The sequence below is a fragment of the Pongo pygmaeus genome, chromosome 13, assembly GCF_028885625.2.
Source record: "Pongo pygmaeus isolate AG05252 chromosome 13, NHGRI_mPonPyg2-v2.0_pri, whole genome shotgun sequence".
NCBI classification, from domain to species: domain Eukaryota; kingdom Metazoa; phylum Chordata; class Mammalia; order Primates; family Hominidae; genus Pongo; species Pongo pygmaeus.
In genome coordinates this window covers 86,918,893-86,937,402 of record NC_072386.2, presented here as the reverse complement: position 1 = coordinate 86,937,402, position 18,510 = coordinate 86,918,893, and the positions used below count along the sequence as shown (strand labels likewise).

The 18,510-nt window shown below is 42.5% G+C and overlaps 1 protein-coding gene across 1 annotated transcript in view; it reads right to left on the bottom strand.

The window, feature by feature from the left end:
• HABP4 (hyaluronan binding protein 4) overlaps positions 1 to 18,510 on the bottom strand; it is a 41,969-nt gene that overhangs the window by 2,533 nt on the left and 20,926 nt on the right. Inside the window, exons 6-7 of the mRNA XM_054502915.2 lie at positions 4,698 to 4,869; positions 707 to 892 (exon numbers count right to left, since the gene is read on the bottom strand). Coding sequence (XP_054358890.1) covers positions 707 to 892; positions 4,698 to 4,869 — 358 coding nt within the window. The remainder of the gene's footprint in view (positions 1 to 706; positions 893 to 4,697; positions 4,870 to 18,510) is intronic.

The following is an 18,510-nucleotide window of genomic DNA, read 5'->3' as shown; positions in this document are numbered from 1 at the left end:
TGTGGCACTGCGTAAACCGATAATGAGCAAAAGCAGCCGCTGACCGATAGCCACACCAGTGGGAATACAGTCGCACACGGAGATCAGGCTTCAATGAAAAGAAACTCCTTTGCTCCGAGACCTTGACCGGTCTAGGAGATGTGATCAAAGAAACCTGTGAGGAAGTGAGGTTGGAAGGATGAACGGAGGCCAGCAGGCAGAGGCCAAGGGTAAGGAGCGTGCTGTGTGAGAGCTAGAAGCAGGCAGCCTTGGCTGAGGATGGTGTGAGGCAGGTGAGCTGGGGAGGGGTTGAGGAAGGTCCCCTCACAAAGGGCTTGAGATCTTAGGGAGGATTCTGTCCACTCTGACACCATCACCTGAGCCCAAGGCACACAATCAGGCCACAGTAAGCAAAACATCAGGTGCTCCAGTTCAATCCCAGGCCTGGGGATCTTGTCTAATGCGGATGACAGTGAGTTTCTCTCCAATCCTGGGAGTGCCTTCACAGCAGACCCTGGAAGCCAGGGCTACAGAATGGTCTCTAGGCAAGATGTCCATGATGCTACAACACCGTCCAAATGCCCCAACATCAGTCCCACACTAGCTACAGAAAGAAGTGACTGCAGAAACTGATGACCCTCTGAAATTAGACCATCCTGGGCCCAGGGCACTGTCCTTATTTACTTCTTTCACCAAACCATCCGGGATTTATAATACAGACACCTACCACCACTTCTGCTCTGGGTCCATAGTTCTCTGCCCTCCTGATCCTTCCCCGGCCTCCCCGGGTGCCTCCTCTGGCTCCACGCCCAGGACGAGGGAGGTTTCCAAAATTAATCTCCAGCTGGGATGTGATGTCATTGGCGGGTTTCCGGAAAACATGGGAATCATCCTCATAGTCATCTTTTACCATCTGAAACACAATTACAGCATCAAACACGCACAAGTCCACAGCCATCCCCACACTCATCTGGCTTAGTGGCTGCAATGTGCTACACAGCAGCTAAAACACCATCAGGGGCTAGTCAGAGCCACTCTCTGGATGTCTCTCTGGCCCTGGGCTGCAGAGCTGGACAAAGGAAGTCAGCACCGCTGTTCCGATTCTAAGACAGTGAGTTCTGTATGTTTTACAGTCCCGCATTCTTGCAATTACAATCTTAATCCAAACATCTTTGAACTTATGATTTCAAGTGGGACCAAATTTCTATCAGCTGAGCAGGTTAAGATATAAGATTTGGCATGACTAATAATAGCAAACAATATACATGTTTTATATCTAAGTGTATTTTGCTGAGATAAAAAAGTTTTCATTTCTGCTTATTTTCTGTCTTATGTGTTCACAAATGCTTTGATAAATAAGGAAATATCCCCTTCCCAGAACAGAACTTAACAGAGAAATTCCTTTCAGCATGGGTGCTGACTATAATACCATGTGCTAAAAATCACATGATTTATAATAAACAATTCTGACTCAAAATATAGAGAAATTTTATAAAAACAACAGAGTATGGTTACCTGAGTGTTCTACCAACACTGCACAAAGAAGTCAATCTGCTTTTTAAGAACTGCTTTCGTTAAAATTCTATCTCTTGTGACAGCTATATTAAATAAATTAATTAAATCTGATCCAAATTTGATTTGGCTTCAACTCATAATAATGGATAACACACACACACACACACACCCCCACTTTAAGTAAAGTAAAAACCTACAGAAAGGAAAATATGTCAGTGATCTCAGATGAGAATCTCCAAAGTGCTACAACATTAAACATTCCTACAACCAGGAAATGGAACAAAGTTTCCATGAGTACATCAACACCTTTAGGTCATATGCTCATGACAGCCTTCATGTTTAACATTTGTGTCCCCTTTGAGGTCTCAGGTTAAAATAAAGCAGAGGCTTTAGGTAGTTGGATGCTTAATGCTAAAAAGGTGAAGAAAAACAGTCCAGGAGCACTGGCACTCTGTAAAAAGATACACACACAAAAAATAGTAACAGGCAAAATACTCAACCCTTGCCTTGTTTGGCACTCAGCAGGGAAGCGCTGGTAAAGTCTCCCTGGGGGCCCTGCTCTGAGTGGCCTCCCACTGCAGGAAGGGGCAGGAAGGGCCTCGGGGCAGTGGAGCAGGGAGTGGACACAGTCTAAGGCTTGGGCTCCACTTGCAGCTCCAGCTGGCCCTGGCCCAAGTGCTTTCACCACCCAGTGCCTTACGGGGGGTTGTTACTAGGTCTGAACTTTGCTAGGTATTCTAGTGCTTCTGCCTCCTCAGGTGTCCAGAACAAAGTAAACTGATGAACCCAAGATCTGGTTTGTGTTGCTTTAAGAACAATTCCTAGCTAAAATCTTCAATCCTCCAAGATTAACAAGGACCAAGATGTATGCTTCACTGAGACCAGGCTCGATGACTCAGCTAACCCACTTGCTTCAAATATTCTGGGAGACCTCTGGAGCCCGGGAGGACAAATCTGGTGTGGATTAAGAAAGAGCAGCTTCTATTTTTACCTAACATGTCAGCTGCATATTTCAATCCTGACAGCACATTTGTTTTAGAGAAATTTTTATTTACAATGCCTAGAACAAAAAAGAACAAAGGAAGTGGACAGGTTAAGAACCAACCCAGGTAGCTAATGGAGTTAGAAAACACCTCCCAGAGATTGCCAGGGAAATAAAGCTCTGGCCGCCTATGTCTACAAAAAGCCATTTCTTGTGGAACAGCTCAAAACTCAGTAAGGCCTCCTACAGCTTGGACTGACCAAAACAAGAGGGTGGGAGAGAATCCTGTATCTTTTTTTTTTGTTTAGTTTTGAGACAAAATCTCACTCTTGTTGCCCAGGCTGGAGTGCAATGGCATGATCTTGGCTCGCTGCAACCTCTGCCTCCCAGGTTCAAGCGATTCTCCTGCCTCAGCCTCCTGAGTAGCTGGGATTATAGGCGCCCGCCACCTGCCTGTCTAGTTTTTGTATTTTTAGTAGAGACAGGGTTTCACTATGTTGGCTAGGCTGGTCTCGAACTCCTGACCTCAGGTGATCCACCTGTCTTGGCCTCCCAAGAACCCTGTATCTTAAATGACGCCTAATCAAAGTACTCACTCATAAAATGAAACTAACCAAAGTGTAAATGACAACTCTACAACAGTATAACATTCCTGAGATTCCAAATGAAAATCAATGACTAATACCCCACAGAGAGGAAGAACCTGCTACCTACTCACTCCCACCTCGACATAGCAACTGGTATCAAGCTGTAAACGAAATGAGACAGATTCTAACTCCCATAACGAGAATGCTTCAGTGGACCTAGCCTTAAGTTCAGTAACTTAAGTCGGGGACTCGATGACCCCATGGCATCCCTATCAACATATGCTGCTAGATGTTTCCCCGAAACCTCTCCCTGCAAAACTGAAGCTTCTGAGAAGAGCTGGATGTAAGCCGTCAGCAATAAGGCCTCACAACACGGAGGAGCTCCCTGAGCAACAACAGTATAACATTCCTGAGATTCCAAATGAAAATCAATGACTAATACCCCACAGAGAGGAAGAACCTGCTACCTACTCACTCCCACCTCGACATAGCAACTGGTATCAAGCTGTAAACGAAATGAGACAGATTCTAACTCCCATAACGAGAATGCTTCAGTGGACCTAGCCTTAAGTTCAGTAACTTAAGTCGGGGACTCGATGACCCCATGGCATCCCTATCAACATATGCTGCTAGATGTTTCCCCGAAACCTCTCCCTGCAAAACTGAAGCTTCTGAGAAGAGCTGGATGTAAGCCGTCAGCAATAAGGCCTCACAACACGGAGGAGCTCCCTGAGCAACCCCTGCAGCACGCTGGCCACTGTGGCAGTGCCTGACCAAGCAGCCAAGCGTTCGGGGACTCATGTCCCGCCACGTCTGCAGTTAGGCAGGAGGCGCAAAGCTGCTGAACCAACATAGGAACAGCATCAGAAGCGCATGGAACCTCAACCACAGTTTAAAAAGTCATCAACTACTCGGCCGGGCGCAGTGGCTCACGCCTGTAATCCCAGCACTTTGGAAGGCCGAGGCTGGTGAATCACCTGAGGTCGGGAGTTCAAGACCAGCCTGACCAACATGGAAAAGCCCTGTCTCTACTAAAAATACAAAATTAGCCGGGGTGGTGGCGCATGCCTGTAATCCCAGCTACTCGGGAGGCTGAGGCACGAGAATCGCTTGAACCCGGGAGGCAGAGGTTGCGGTGAGCCAAGATTGCGCCACTGCACTCCAGCCTGGGCAACAAGAGCGAAACTCCATCTCAAAAAAAAAAAAAGTCATCAACTACTCAGTGAAATGCTCTTATCAAGAATCAGAGTTGAAAGTAACCTACTCAGGGAATACAGAGTGTAGTTCTCCTTTGAATAACTCTGAATTGTACAAGACACAATCTGTAACTCTCCCTTGAGAAAAATGAAATACAGTTAATACACAGTATGTGTACAGTCCCCGCATAGTCCCAGGGTGAGCAGAAGATGCACTGTCACTCTAACTGCTCTGTGCATCTGTCAATACCTCAAGTTTCAATTCCTTTTCTTAATGAATAATAAAGATACAGTAAAATTAGGCATGCATCATCTCTGATTACAAACAAGAGTGCCAACTACTAATGTTCCATTTTCAAGACAGAAGTGGAAAGGTACATTTCACTTCCAGTAAGGTAAAAGTAAAGATTACCTCTACATACGAAATGCAATGCTTACATCATCTCTGTATTTTGACTTGTGAATCACCACAGCTTTGGAAGGAACAGTGGATTCTGGTTTCCGGATGTTAAACTCAGGCTTTGGTCTGGTCTGTTCTTGAAGATTTTTCCACTCATCTAAAGTCATCTCTTGAACTTGGGTTTCTTCTTCTACCTCCAACTCAGGAACTCTATAAAGAGATATGTAATCATAAAGAATACTTTTTGATGGTACTAAAATGTCTACTTTATTAAATAAAAAGTTATAACCATTAATTCAACATATTTTTGTGGTACTGCATTTCAAATGCAAATAAGGTAAGGAAATCTTTGACTCACAAGCTTCCATATTTCATTTTCAACATTTTATGTCATCACTGCCAACAGAAGATACTTCCTATCTGTGTTCAAAGCAATCTTTGAAAAATGGGAACATCACCATCCTGAGGACATTAACATCACACTTCACCACTGGCACTCCCTTCCAGACAGCATGACAGACAAAATGAGGTAATTATGGAAAATGGGTTGAAATAAAATACAGGAAACCATAAACAAGTTTTAAAGCAGTGGCTCATGAATGCATACTTTTGTAAATATCCTCTTTAATGAGTTTTAAAAAGAAAACAAAAGACAGAAATATAGATCGAGTGCAAAGAATTCAGAGTCCAGAAATAAACCCTCACATTTACGGTCAATTAATTTTTTTTTTTCCAACTATGGTGCCAAAGATAATTCAATGGAGAATGAAAAGTATTTTCAACAAATGGTGCTTGGACAACTGGATATCCACACACACCAAAAGAAAGAATGAAGTTAGACCTACCTCACACCATAAATACAAGAGCTAAAATATAAAACTCTTAGCAGAAAACCTAGGCAGAAACCTTCTTAACCCTGGATTGGGCAATGGTTTCTTCCACATGACACCAAAAAAAACAAGCAACAAAAGTACATACATTGAACATCATTAGACACTTTTATACTACAAAGGACACCATCAAGAAAGTAAAAAGACAGTCCACAAAATGGGATAAAATATTTACAAATAATATATCTCATAAGGGACTTGTATCTAGAATACCTAAAGAATTCTTAAAAAAAAAAAAAAGGCCGGGCGCGGTGGCTCACGCCTGTAATCCCAGCACTTTGGGAGGCCGAGGCGGGTGGATCACGATATCAGGAGATCGAGACCATCCTGGCTAACACGGTGAAACCCCGTCTCTACTAAAAATACAAAACAAAATTAGCTGGGCGTCGTGGCGGGCGCCTGTAGTCCCAGCTACTCGGGAGGCTGAGACAGGAGAATGGCGTGAACCCGGGAGGCGGAGCTTGCAGTGAGCCGAAATCGCGCCACTGCACTCCAGCCTGGGCGACAGGGCAAGACTCCGTCTCAAAAAAAAAAAAAAAAAAAAAAAAAAAAAGAATTCTTTATGAACAGTCAAGCGTGGTGGCTCATGCCGATGGTCCTAGCTACTCAGGGGGCTGAGGTGGGAGGATCGCTTGAGGCCAGGCATCTGAGGCTGCAGTGAGCTATGATCACACGTGTGAATGGCCACTGTGTTCCACCTTGGGCAACAGAGTGAGACACTGTCTCTTTAAAAAAAAAAAAGAATGCTTTATGAATTCTAGATGCAAGTCCTCTTTAGTTGAGACAAATGACCACCCTCCCCACAAAAAAGGCAAGGATCTGAGTAAACATTTTTCCAGAGAAGATATACAAATAGGCAGTAAGATGTTGCACATCATTAGCTATTAGAGAAAGACAAGTCAAAACCACAGAGCTGCACCAGTCCACACCCAGTGGGATGGTTAGAATCAAAAAGACATTTGACAAGCGCTGGGGAGGATGTGGAGAAACTGGAACCCACATACACTGCCAGTGGGAATGTGAAATGGTGTAGCCACTTTGGAAAGCAGTCTGGCGGTTCCTCAAAAATCTAAGCTGAGTTAGCCTCTGACCCAGAAATTTCACTCCTGGGTTTATACCCAAGAGAAATGAAAACATACATCCACATGAAAACTTAAACCCAAGTGTTCACTGCAGCGCTATTCATAATAGCCAAAAAGTGGACACAACCTAAATGTCTATTAACTAATGAGTGGATAAACCAAATATGGCACATTTTTTGGAATATTATCTGGCAATAAAAAGAAACAAAGTATTTAATACACATTACGACATGAACAAACCTTGAAAAAATGATGCAAGTGAAATAAACCAGGCAGAAAAGACTTCTGTGTATGATTCCATTTACATGAAATATTCAGAGGAGCCAGATTCACACAGACAGGAAGCAGATCAGTGGTGGCCAGGGCTGCAGGGAGGGAGGATAGGGAGTGACTGCTGAATGGGCATGAGGTTTCCTTTTGGGATGATAACAACCTTCTGGAGCCAGATCATGGTGATGGTTGCATAACACTCTGGATGTACTAAATGCCACTGAATTGTACACTTTAAAAGGATTAAAATTGTAGATTTGAAAATCATCACAAAAATACACACAAAAAAAGAAAAAAAGAAATGAAGACTGGCACATGCTACAACATGAATGAAGCTGAAAACTTGATGCTAATAGTTAAAATAAGCCAGGTGCAAAAGGAACATTGAACGATTCCACTTAGATGAGGCACCTAGAATAGGCAAATTCATAAGCACGAGTAAAACAGAGATTAACTACATACTGAGGGGAAATGGGGAGTTAGTGTTAAATAGATATAGAGTTTCTGTTTGTGATGAAAAAGTTCTACAAGGCCGGGCACAGTGGCTCAAGCCTGTAATCCTAGCACTTTGGGAGGCTAAGGCAGGCGGATCATGAGGTCAGGAGTTCGAGACCAGCCTGGCCAATATGCTGAAACCCCCGTCTCTACTAAAAAATACCAAAAAAATTAGCCGGGCGTGGTGGCACGTGCCTGTAGTCCCAGCTACTCAGGAGGCTGAGGCAGGAGAATCGCTTGAACCCGGGAGGCGGAGGTTGCAGTGAGCCGAGATCACACCACTGCACTCCAGCCTGGACAACAGAGATTCCGTCTCAAAAAAAAAAAAAAAAAAGTTCTAGAGATGGATGGTGGTGATGGTTACACACAATGCGAATGTTACTGATGCCACTAAATTGTATATATTAAAATGGTAAAAATGGCAATTTTTATGTTATGTTTACTGCAATTTAAAAAAATTAATAATGTAACATACCCCAAACCATCCATCCATGCATTCAGTCGTTTACTCATTTATTTGTTTGATACAGGCTGGGTTTCACTCTGTTGGCCAGGCATGATGATGGCTCACCATACCTTCAACCTCCTGAGCCCAAGGATCCTCCCACCTCAGCTTCCTGAGAGTAGCTGGCACTACAGGCATGAGCCATTAGGCCCAGCTAATTTTTACAACAATTTTGTAGAGACGGGGTCTCTCCATGTAGCCCATGCTGGTCTTGAACTCCTGGCCTCAAGCTATCCTCCTGCCTCTGCATCCCAAAGTGTTGGGATTACAGGTCTGAACCACCGCACCTGGCCTATATACTTAAGAGATTTGAGTGCTATAGTACGAGAATTATATCTCAAAAGTGTTTAAAGGGAAAAAACAGGCCGGGCACGGTGGCTCCCGCCTATAATCCCAGCACTTTGGGAGGCCGAGGCAGGTGGATCATGAGGTCAGGTGTTCAAGACCAGCCTGACCAACATGGTGAAACTCCGTCTCTACTAAAAATACAAAAATTAGCTGGGTGTGGTGGCACACGCCTGTAATCCCTGTAATCCCAGCTACTCAGGAGGCTGAGGCAGGAGAATTGATTGAACCCGGGAGGCGGAGGTTGCAGTGAGCCAAGATGGCACCACTGCACTCCAGCCTGGGCGACAGAATGAGACTCTGTCTCCAAAACAAAACAAAACAAAACAAAACAAAAAAGTAGGTGGGGAGTGGGGAATCAAATCTGTATCTTCACAAGAGCTGATGTAATTTAAGGTTCTATTATAGAAATACACAGATCAATGTTATGAAAAATACAAGCAAAATCAGTAGAGAAACCTAAACACAGAGCATCCAAAATAGACAAATTTGCAGTGACTGTACAATACCAAGCTGATGGTAGAAAAAACATCAAAGCAAAGGTAACATGAAGGAATATGAAGGAACTTTCTGGCGTGATTGGTAATGTTCTGTATATCGACAGGAGTTTGGATTCCACAAGTACATGCATTTGTCAAAACAGTGAATGTACACTTAAGATTTATACGTTTCACAGTATATACATTTTATATCAGAAGAAAAAACTGTAAAATATTAATTCTATTTAGTGATATGCATGTTGAACTATTTAGGGGGAAGTGTATAGATGTCTACAATTTATTATGAAATGTGTCAAAAAACATGGATTTAATGATGAATACTTACGTAAAATGAATATATAAGATATAAATGGTAGCATTTAGGTAGTGGTAAGTATAGATGTTCGCTATAAAATTCTTTAAACTTTGCTGTGTTTTGAAATTTTCACAATAAAATGCTGGAAAAATACCAATATCAAAATATAGATCTCAAATATATATTGGCAAAAATATTAAAAGATAGTAAGACATTGGAACAGCAAATTAATGGAAATAACCCAAACCTATCTAGAAAAGAACTTGGTGAAAAAACTATAGTATAGCAGCTAAAAAAGGAATGAGGACTATCTGTATATACTGCTATGAAGCACCTTCCAGAGTGAATGAGAAAAAAGCAAGGAGGGGTGTACAGTACCTTGGAGAGCCACACAAATACATATGCATAGCACAGACAGAGATAGATAGTTTTTTTGTTTTGTTTTGAGACAGGGTCTCACTCTGTTACCCAGGCTGGAGTGTGGTGGTATGATCTCTGCTCACTGCAACCTCCACCTCCTGGGCTCAAGGGATCCTCTCACTTCAGCCTCCAGAGTAGCTGGGACTACAGGCATGCACCACCATACCCGGCTAATTTTTGTATTTTTTGTAGAGACTGGGTGGGGGAGGGTCTCACTTGTTGCCTAGGCTGGTCTCAAACTCCTAGGCTCAAGCAATCCACCCACCTTGGCCTCCCACAGTGCTGGGATTACAGGCATGAGCCACCGCACCCGGCCAGCATTTTTTTAAAATTGGAATATAAGCCAGGAAAAGAACAAGGATAAAAGCTATTTGAAAAGACCATGTTTTGGCTGGGCACGGTGGCTCATATCTGTAAACCCAGCACTTTGGGAGGCTGAGGCCAGCTGATCACCTGAGGTCAGGAGTTCGACACAGGCCTGGCCAACATGGTGAAATCCCGTCTCTCCTAAAAATACAAAAATTAGCTGGGCATGGTGGCAGCCACCTGTAATCCCAGCTACTCGGGAGGCTGAGGCAGGAGAATCGCTTTGAAACCGGGAGGCGGAGGTTGCAGTGAACTGAGATCGCATCACTGCACTCCAGCCTGGGCAAGAGTGAAACTCCATCTCAAAAAGAAAAAAAAAAAATCATGTTTTTCAGACTGAACTTTGGAAACATGTAAATATTTTACATAATTATAAAACAGATTTAAATTAAAATTCAATCTCTAAAATTTGAAAGTAAAATGAATCAAAGTAACCTAAATGTTTATGAAACTGGTGATATAACCATCAAGAGAAACTATTTCAAATGATTTTGAAATACAAATTTGATTACTCATCTCCCTCCTCGACATAACTTTTCAGTAACTGTGTTACTGAAGGTAATGTTGGTAATGCTGTGACTGTTCTATGTGCAACAAATGATTAAAAGCACAATGTTACTCAGAACTAGAATTTTCAGTATGTAAGAAAAGGAGAAATAAGCAGTCTAGGTAAAAATCCCGTTATCGTAATTTTGAATTGGAAATATTGAATGAACTCATATTTTATCTTATAATGTGTGTGTGTGTCTATTTCCCATCTCTGTCCACCCAAATGCCCTGGAAACAATCAAGTCCCTGGTGGCAGTGGTTCTTTATCAAAGCAGCTTTACTAAAGAATACAGATGGGAAATACCACGCAAAAAAGGCTCAACGTTATTAGTCATTAGGGAAATGCAAATTAAAACCACAATGAAGCTAGACACGGTGGCCCACATCTGTAATTTCAGCACTCCAGGAGGCCGAGGCGGCACTTGAGGCCAAGAGTTGGAGACCAGCCTGGGTACCAAAGCGAGACCCCATCTCTACAAAAAAGTAAAAAACAAGCTGGGCATCAGGAGGCTGAGGTGGGAGGATCATTTGAGACCAGGAGTTCGAAGTTATAGTGAGCTATGATCACACCACTGTACTCTAGCCTGGGTGACAGAGCAAGATCTTGTCTCTAAAAAAAGAAAAAAACGATGACAACAGAAACCCATAATGAGATATGTACCTATTAAAATGACTGAAAGTTGTAAAAACTGACCATAGCAAGTTCTGGCAAGGATGTAGGAGAAGTAAACTCTCACTTACTGTTGGTGAGAAAATAACAACGGCACAACCCTGTTGGAAAAGAGTTCAGCTGCTTCTTACAAAGTGAAATATATGCATACCATTTGGTCCAACCATTCCACTCCTAGGTATTTACCCAGGAGAAATGAAAGTGTATATCCATATAAACACTTGTATATTAAAATGTTCAGGCCGGGCACAGTGGCTCACGCCTGTAATCCCAGCACTTTGGGAGGCCGAGGAGGGCAAATCACAAGGTCAGGAGTTCGAGACCAGCCTGGCCAACATGGTGAAACCCCGTCTCTACTAAAAATACAAAAATTAGCTGGGTGTAGTGGTGGGCGCCTGTAATCCCAGCTACTAGGGAGGCTGAGGCAAGAGAATCGCTTGAACCTGGGAGGCGGAGGTTGCAGTGAGCCGAGATTGTACCACTGCACGCTAGCCTGGGTGACAGAGTGAGACTCTGTCTCAAAGAAAAAAAAAATGTTCACAGCAGCTTTATAGCAAAAACTGGAAACCACCCAGTGATCACCACCAGGTAAACAGATAAATGGTGGTCCACCTGTATAACAGACTACTACTCTGCAATGAAAAGGAATGAATGGATACAAATCACACAGTAAGTATGCTCGGAGAAAGAACACAGACTAAAGAAGAATACAAGCTGCACGATTCCATTCACATAAAATTATAGCAACTGCAAACTAATCTGTAGTGACAGAAAGTAGATCACTGGCTGCCGGGGGGAAATGGGGCAAGAGAGAGGGCCTACAAAGGAACGCTAGGAAACTTTGTGGGGCGATGGCTATGCTCATTCATGATTTTGCTCATGGTGATAGTTTCACAAGTGTACAAATATATCAAAGCTTGTAAAACTGTACATGCTAAATATGTGCCATTTATTGGGTATGAATTATATCTCAAAGCTGTTTTAAAAACAGACATGAGTCTAACCAATTGACATGTATATTTCAATATTATTTCAAACAAATAATTATCTTTTTAAAAAGTTTTGAGACAATCAGGGAAACTGAAGAAGTGTCTTGGTATTAATGATATCAAGGATATTAAAAAATTTTTAATGGAGTAATGGTATGCCAGTTATGTTATTAAAAAAGAGTAGCAGGTGTAAAACTGTGAAACATTTATGAGTGGCATATGATACCCTGGGGGAGGCAGAAGTTGGTAGAAATATGCAAGAAACAGGAATGGCCGTGATTTGGTAACAGTTTTAAGCTGAACAACTTACTTACAAGTTCTTTATACTACTTAATTTGTATAATTTTCCATAATATAAAATTTTAATACAAGCTAAAAATAAAGAAATATTAAGGAATCATAAATTTTCTTTAGCCTATTTGTGACAGAATTTTAAAAATCAACAGAACTGAATGCTATAAATTTGGTAATTCTTTCATACTTAAGACGACCTAATACAAGTTTATAAATTCCAGAAAATTCAATTCTAGAAAGAATAGATTTTACATTAAGGCCACAGAAGTACTTGTTATTAACAGAGTTTGTTTGTTTGCTTAAAGGACATCATATCTATACAAAGAACTAGATCAAAAAAGGACGAGGTATATATGAAATGCAAGCTTGAAACTGTGTATAGATACATAAAGTAAAGCATATAGTGTAATTCAGATTAGTTACAAGTTACAGCCTCCTTCAGCAGTATCAGCCTGAAGCTGTTGACTGGAATGCACCTCATTCAAGAATAGAGGCACGGATGCCCCATATCCCTCCCTGCTTATCAGCTGCAGTTTCAACAAGCCACGCTGAAAGCAGCATAGTATCACCAAGGACAGGCTCCTTAACCTTATTCCCTACCCACTAAAAGTTATTAGCCAACACACACCATGACAATCCTGTGACACATACCCCATTTCCCATTTGATTGGTTCTGAGTACAGTTTAACCGGCAGTTTTAGCAATGACTAAATATTCAACATGAAGAGATGTATCCTTCGATTCTAGGAAGGACTCATGCAAGTATATTTCTAACAACTGAGAGCCTCATAACTGCTATTGCTTTAACACCCCCATTTTTGAGTAATTCAAAGACCTTCACAATCCTTGGTTTATTATAAAAAACTTTTGGGAGGGAATTTTCCATCAAAATGACTTATGGATATAAGGTGGTCAAATCTATGGTAATGTGAATAATGCTATATACAAATTTGATAGTTATATATTTGTTTCTAAACATGTGAAATTATAGAAATCATACTACTTTAACCACAGTTCCCTTTATTTAGAAATGAATGAGACTAGCTAACACTGTATGCTTACCATGTGCCAGATGCTATTCAAAATGCTTTATATTATTTTGTGATATCGACAGTTAGATATAATTAATATCCCATTTTACAGATAAGAATATCGAGGCAGAGAGAGGTCACATAGCGAGCAAATAAATAGAAGAGGCAAGTTCCAATCCTGTCATTGCGTTTCCAAAGCCCACACTCAAGCTCTGTGCTCCACTGAGATTCAGGGAATAAGGGGGCAGAGAAATATACCTAGATGGAAAACCGTCATGATATGCGCAGAGGAAAGATACAAAACATCAATTCAAATGTCCACATTTCCATTCATGCAATACCTTTTCACCTGAATATATGAAAGAGTGCAGTGAATCAAAGAAAGTAGGTTCCAGAAATAAAGCTTTACTAATCCGATATTTAACCGGGACAAGTGAATTTAACCTAAAACATAAGAAAATCTTCATTGTTTAAGCAAATACACTAGGAAACCAATTACAATAAAAATAATTTATTGCAGATAGTTTGTATTACTGCTTCCTCACAGTTTCTTTTAATAAAGTATTTTTCAGGAAGAATGCAAGTTGATGCTCCATATTCCTGAGTAGGGAAACGCTCAAGAGATCCCAGTAGCTCTTACCTTCCAGGGCCAACATCTTTTCCCCTCTCCTGAGTTACCAGCAGGTGTTCTGAACAGCACTTTTGCTATTCCTACCACTCACTAGAGGAGCATGAATGCCTATGCATCTGCCTGGTTCAAATTCTGGCTCTGCACATGAGCCAGGTGACCTTAGGCAGGTATTGAACCTCTGTCCCAGTGTGAGAATAGCAGTAGCTCCTCCTTCATGGAGTGGCAAAGAACTGAATGCATTAAGACATGGTAGCATTTACAGCAGTTCTTGGCACACAGCAAATGCTCTAAAAATGTTAGAGTTATTCTTTTTCTTCTTCTTCTTTTTTTTTTTTTTGTTGAGACAGAGTCTCGCTCTGTTGCCCAGGCTGGAGTGCAGTGGCACAATCTCGGCTCACTGCAAGCTCCACCTCCTGGGTTCACACCATTCTCCTGCTTCAGCCTCCTGAATAGCTGGGACTACAGGTGCCCGCTACCATGCCCAGCTAATTTTTTGTATTTTCAGTAAAGACTGGGTTTCACCGTGTTAGCCAGGATGGTCTTGATCTCCTGACCTTGTGATCCGCCCGCCTTGGCCTCCCAAAGTGCTGGGATTACAGGTGTGAGCCACCGCGCCTGGCCAATGTTAGAGTTATTCTTAAAACAAAATACAAGGAGTCGTCACAGGTATCGTTGGACACTAGAACACCATGCAACAAGGAACAGTTTATACTTCTGTAATGAAAGGAAGAAGATGGAAGGATGGAAGGGCATTGCACATATAATTATCAGTAAAATTTGTCCTATTTGAGGAAAATGGAAGTGCACTTTGGGTTGTGTGTTTGAACATAAGTGAGAGTACATTAGATTCATCTATCAAGACATTGTAGAACTGAGAGGTACACTGAATGTACATTCAGGCTAAATGCCAGAAGCCAGAGTGCAAAATCAACATTCAAACACGGCTGAGACCAGAGAGCATGGCTATCACTCAACATATTTCTCGGATACCAGCCCAACTTTTAGAGTATCAAAAAATTATAATTGTATTATTAGAAATTTTAGTAATAATGTTAAAATTTGACAAGGCAGTGCAGAAAAAAGAATCTCTCAGCACGGTCACTCAATACCTGCATTGCACTTGCAATTCCAAATAGATGCTCACTTTCCCCCCAGGTCAGCAGAAAAGAGAGAGAGATTTTCCAGCTAGCTCTCCTGGGATATTGCAGACAGACATTCAACAAGCTTTCTTTTCTTTCACAGTGACTAAATATTTTTGTCTAATATTATGAATGCTAGAGTATCTCAATCAATTCTATAGATTAGAACAATACTATAATTTACTCTCTATTATTCTGCCTTATATTACCTGAATTTGTATAAATGTTTATTGGCTCAAAAAGGATATAATGTTCTCCTGGAGGTATCCAGTTAACTTTCTCAACATTCATATAAACTGTTAATCTAGTTCCTTAGTTAGCTCACTGTCTAAATATTCATATTAACTGTTAATCCTATTTATTTAATGAAACACATTTCTTGTTTTGAATAATACATTGAAATTGTTTTGAATACAGCTTTCACAATCATCAATCACTGTGGCCTTTCACTCTTGAAGTAAGTAACAATAATAAGAGCAGATACCGATAAAGCACTAGCTACATGCCAGGCACCACTCTAGGACACCGACACGAACGCACACACACACACAAAATCTTTACAAGAACCCTATAATGTAGGTATGTTATTATTCCCATTTTACAGGTGAACAAAACTGAGCCACTGAAAAAGAAATTAAATAACTTGCCCAACTAGTAAGTGGCAGAGCTGGGATTTCAACTCATCACACTGGTTCAATGTCTGTGCTCTTAACCACTAGACACCTGCCTTTTGGCAGCTGAAGGATGAGTAAGAGACAGATAGGCGAAGAGTAAAGGGGGTTTGGGAAAACAAAGAAACACCTGTGAAAGCTGTATGGCAAGTGTGAGGGCAGGGGCGGGATAAAAGTACGTTTGAGAACATGAAATAAAGGCCTCATAGTGAACCCAGAGAAGGCACAGGAATGTCTGAACTTGAGGGTTTTGCAGGGGCCAGACCACACAGGACTCTGCAGGTCAGAACAGGGGACAGGAAAAGGACAGGAAGACATTGGACAGTCTTAAGCAAGGGGTGGGGGCATGACAATCAGAATGCGGTGTGAACACCACCTTGGCATACAAGGTGAGGATGCAGGGAGCCCTGTGAGGGGCTCCAGCGGTGGTCCAGGTAACAATGGCTTAGACGATGCTGGTGAGTGGTGATGCTCGGTATTTAGGGGTACAATCACCAGAGCAGAGGGAAGGACTGGGTTTTGGAAAGAAGAGGGTCAAGAAGACAGAAGTTCCAAGGATGACTCGTAGGTTTCTGGTTTGTACAGTTGGATGGAAACACCGAGTGAGGACCAGAGGTGTGGGGAGGAGTCAGCTCAGTCTCGGTCAGGCTGGGCACAGGAGCATCTGGGATGTCCCAGGGAAAGTGTCCAGTAGGCAGATGGAACCACAGGCCTGGAGCCCACATTGAAGGTTAGAGCCAGACATACATATTCCAGAGTTAGTGTGTAAGCCACAGAAGTGCATAAGATCCTATAAAGAAACTCTATAGAAACAGAAGGCCTAAGGCAGGCCCTGAAGAACTTAACATTTTAAAAGACCCGAAAGACAAGGATGAGCCTGCAAAGGAGATGCTGAGAGGCAGAAGGAAAAGAAGAGTAGAGTGATCACAGAAACCAACAGGAGAGCACGTTTACGAAGAAATCAATAAAGTCAAATGCTTCTGAGAGGTCAAGAAAGACGCAGACTGCAGCATCCATTAGATCTGGAGACATGGTGACTGTTTCAGAAGGACAGTGAGGACAGAAGCCAGGCCTGGGCTAAAGGGAGGAATAAGTGGAGGGGAGGAAGTGAAGAAGAAGGCCACACACAACTCTGAAAGAGGCGGCTGACGGAGAATGTGGGGTCCAGAGGACACTTACGCAGGAGAGACTGAGCATGTTTAAATGCTGACTGGAAGACTAGGGTTGGGAGGAAGGAGATGAATATACCAAAAAAGGAAGGAGCTAACTAACAGTATGAAGTTTTCATGAAGTCAGTAGGAAAGATCCGAAGCGTGAAGAGGTCAGAGGGGGGATGGCACCCCGATGGTTAGCACGAGGGAAGGAGCCCAGGAGGCGTGCAGGTGTAGCAGTCTTGTATCTTTGGCAGTGGGAGGATGATGAAGTTGCCACCTAATGGATCATAATTACTCTGTGATATAGAAGGAAATGTTGCATCCAGAAAATGAAAGAGGACGATGGGGGAAGGGTACAGTGGGAGGCAGTGCCAGGGTTTTGAGGAGAAATTAAAACAGTCATTAGAGAAGGTGGGAGAAAGAGTGAACCCAAGAACCGGGGATCGCCAAGGCCTGGTTTCAGAATATCGGTGACCGGGAATTTACTGGGGTTCCAACCAGGCCCACGATGTGACTTGTAGTGCTCAGCTTGTGGGAACAGGCAGAGAGAAGGCAGATAGTGGAGTCACCCAGGAGGGGTTTTGCTAGCAAGTTACAGCAGCAGGTCCAAAGGGCCAGAGAGTTGAAGGCGCATGGGTATTTAAGAACTTGGAGGCCGGGCACAGTAGCTCACACCTGTAATCCCAGCACTTTGGGAGGCTGAGACGGGCGGATCACCTGAGGTTGGGAGTTCGAGACCAGCCTGATCAACATGGAGAAACCCCGTCTCTGCTAAAAATACAAAATTAGCCAGGCATGGTAGCACATGCCTGTAATCCCAGCTACTCAGGAGGCTGAGGAGGAGAATTGCTTGAATCTGGGAGGTGGAGGTTGCAGTGAGCCAAGATCGCGCCATTGCACTCCAGCCTGGGCAATAAGAGCGAAACTCTGTCTCAAAAAAAAACCCCAGAAAAACAGAACTTGGAAGGGTGCTGGAGACGGAGCCAGGATCTAAGCTACATAATGAAAAGAGAGGGAGGGAGGACTGGGAAAGCAGTCCCTTGTGAGCAGAGGACAGAATGCCCAACTTTCACCCATTAATTATCATTGATATTCATTAGGTTGTTTGAACTAATTATTAATTAATTTGATCACCAGTCATTCATACATTAAGGTCAGCCCTCTGTGATAGGATAAGGGGTTGAGATTCCCAGTCTGTGAAGAGCTCTTAGAAATCATCAAGAAAGGCCAGGTGCGGTGGCTTACCTGTAATCCCAGCACTTTGGGAGGCTGAAGCGGATGGATCACTTGAGGTCAGGAGTTCGAGACCAGCCTGGCCGACATAGTGAAATGCCATCTCTACTAAAAATGCAAAAATTAGCTGGGTGTGGTGGCACATGCCTATTGTCCCAACTACTCAGGAGACTGAGACAGGAGAATCGCTTGAACCCAGAAGTAGAGGTTGCAGTGAGCCAAGATCATGCCATTGCACTCCAGCCTGGGTGACAAAGCAAGTTCCATCTCAAAAAAAAAAAAAAAAAAAAAAAAAAAGAAAAAAGAAATAATTAAGAAGAGA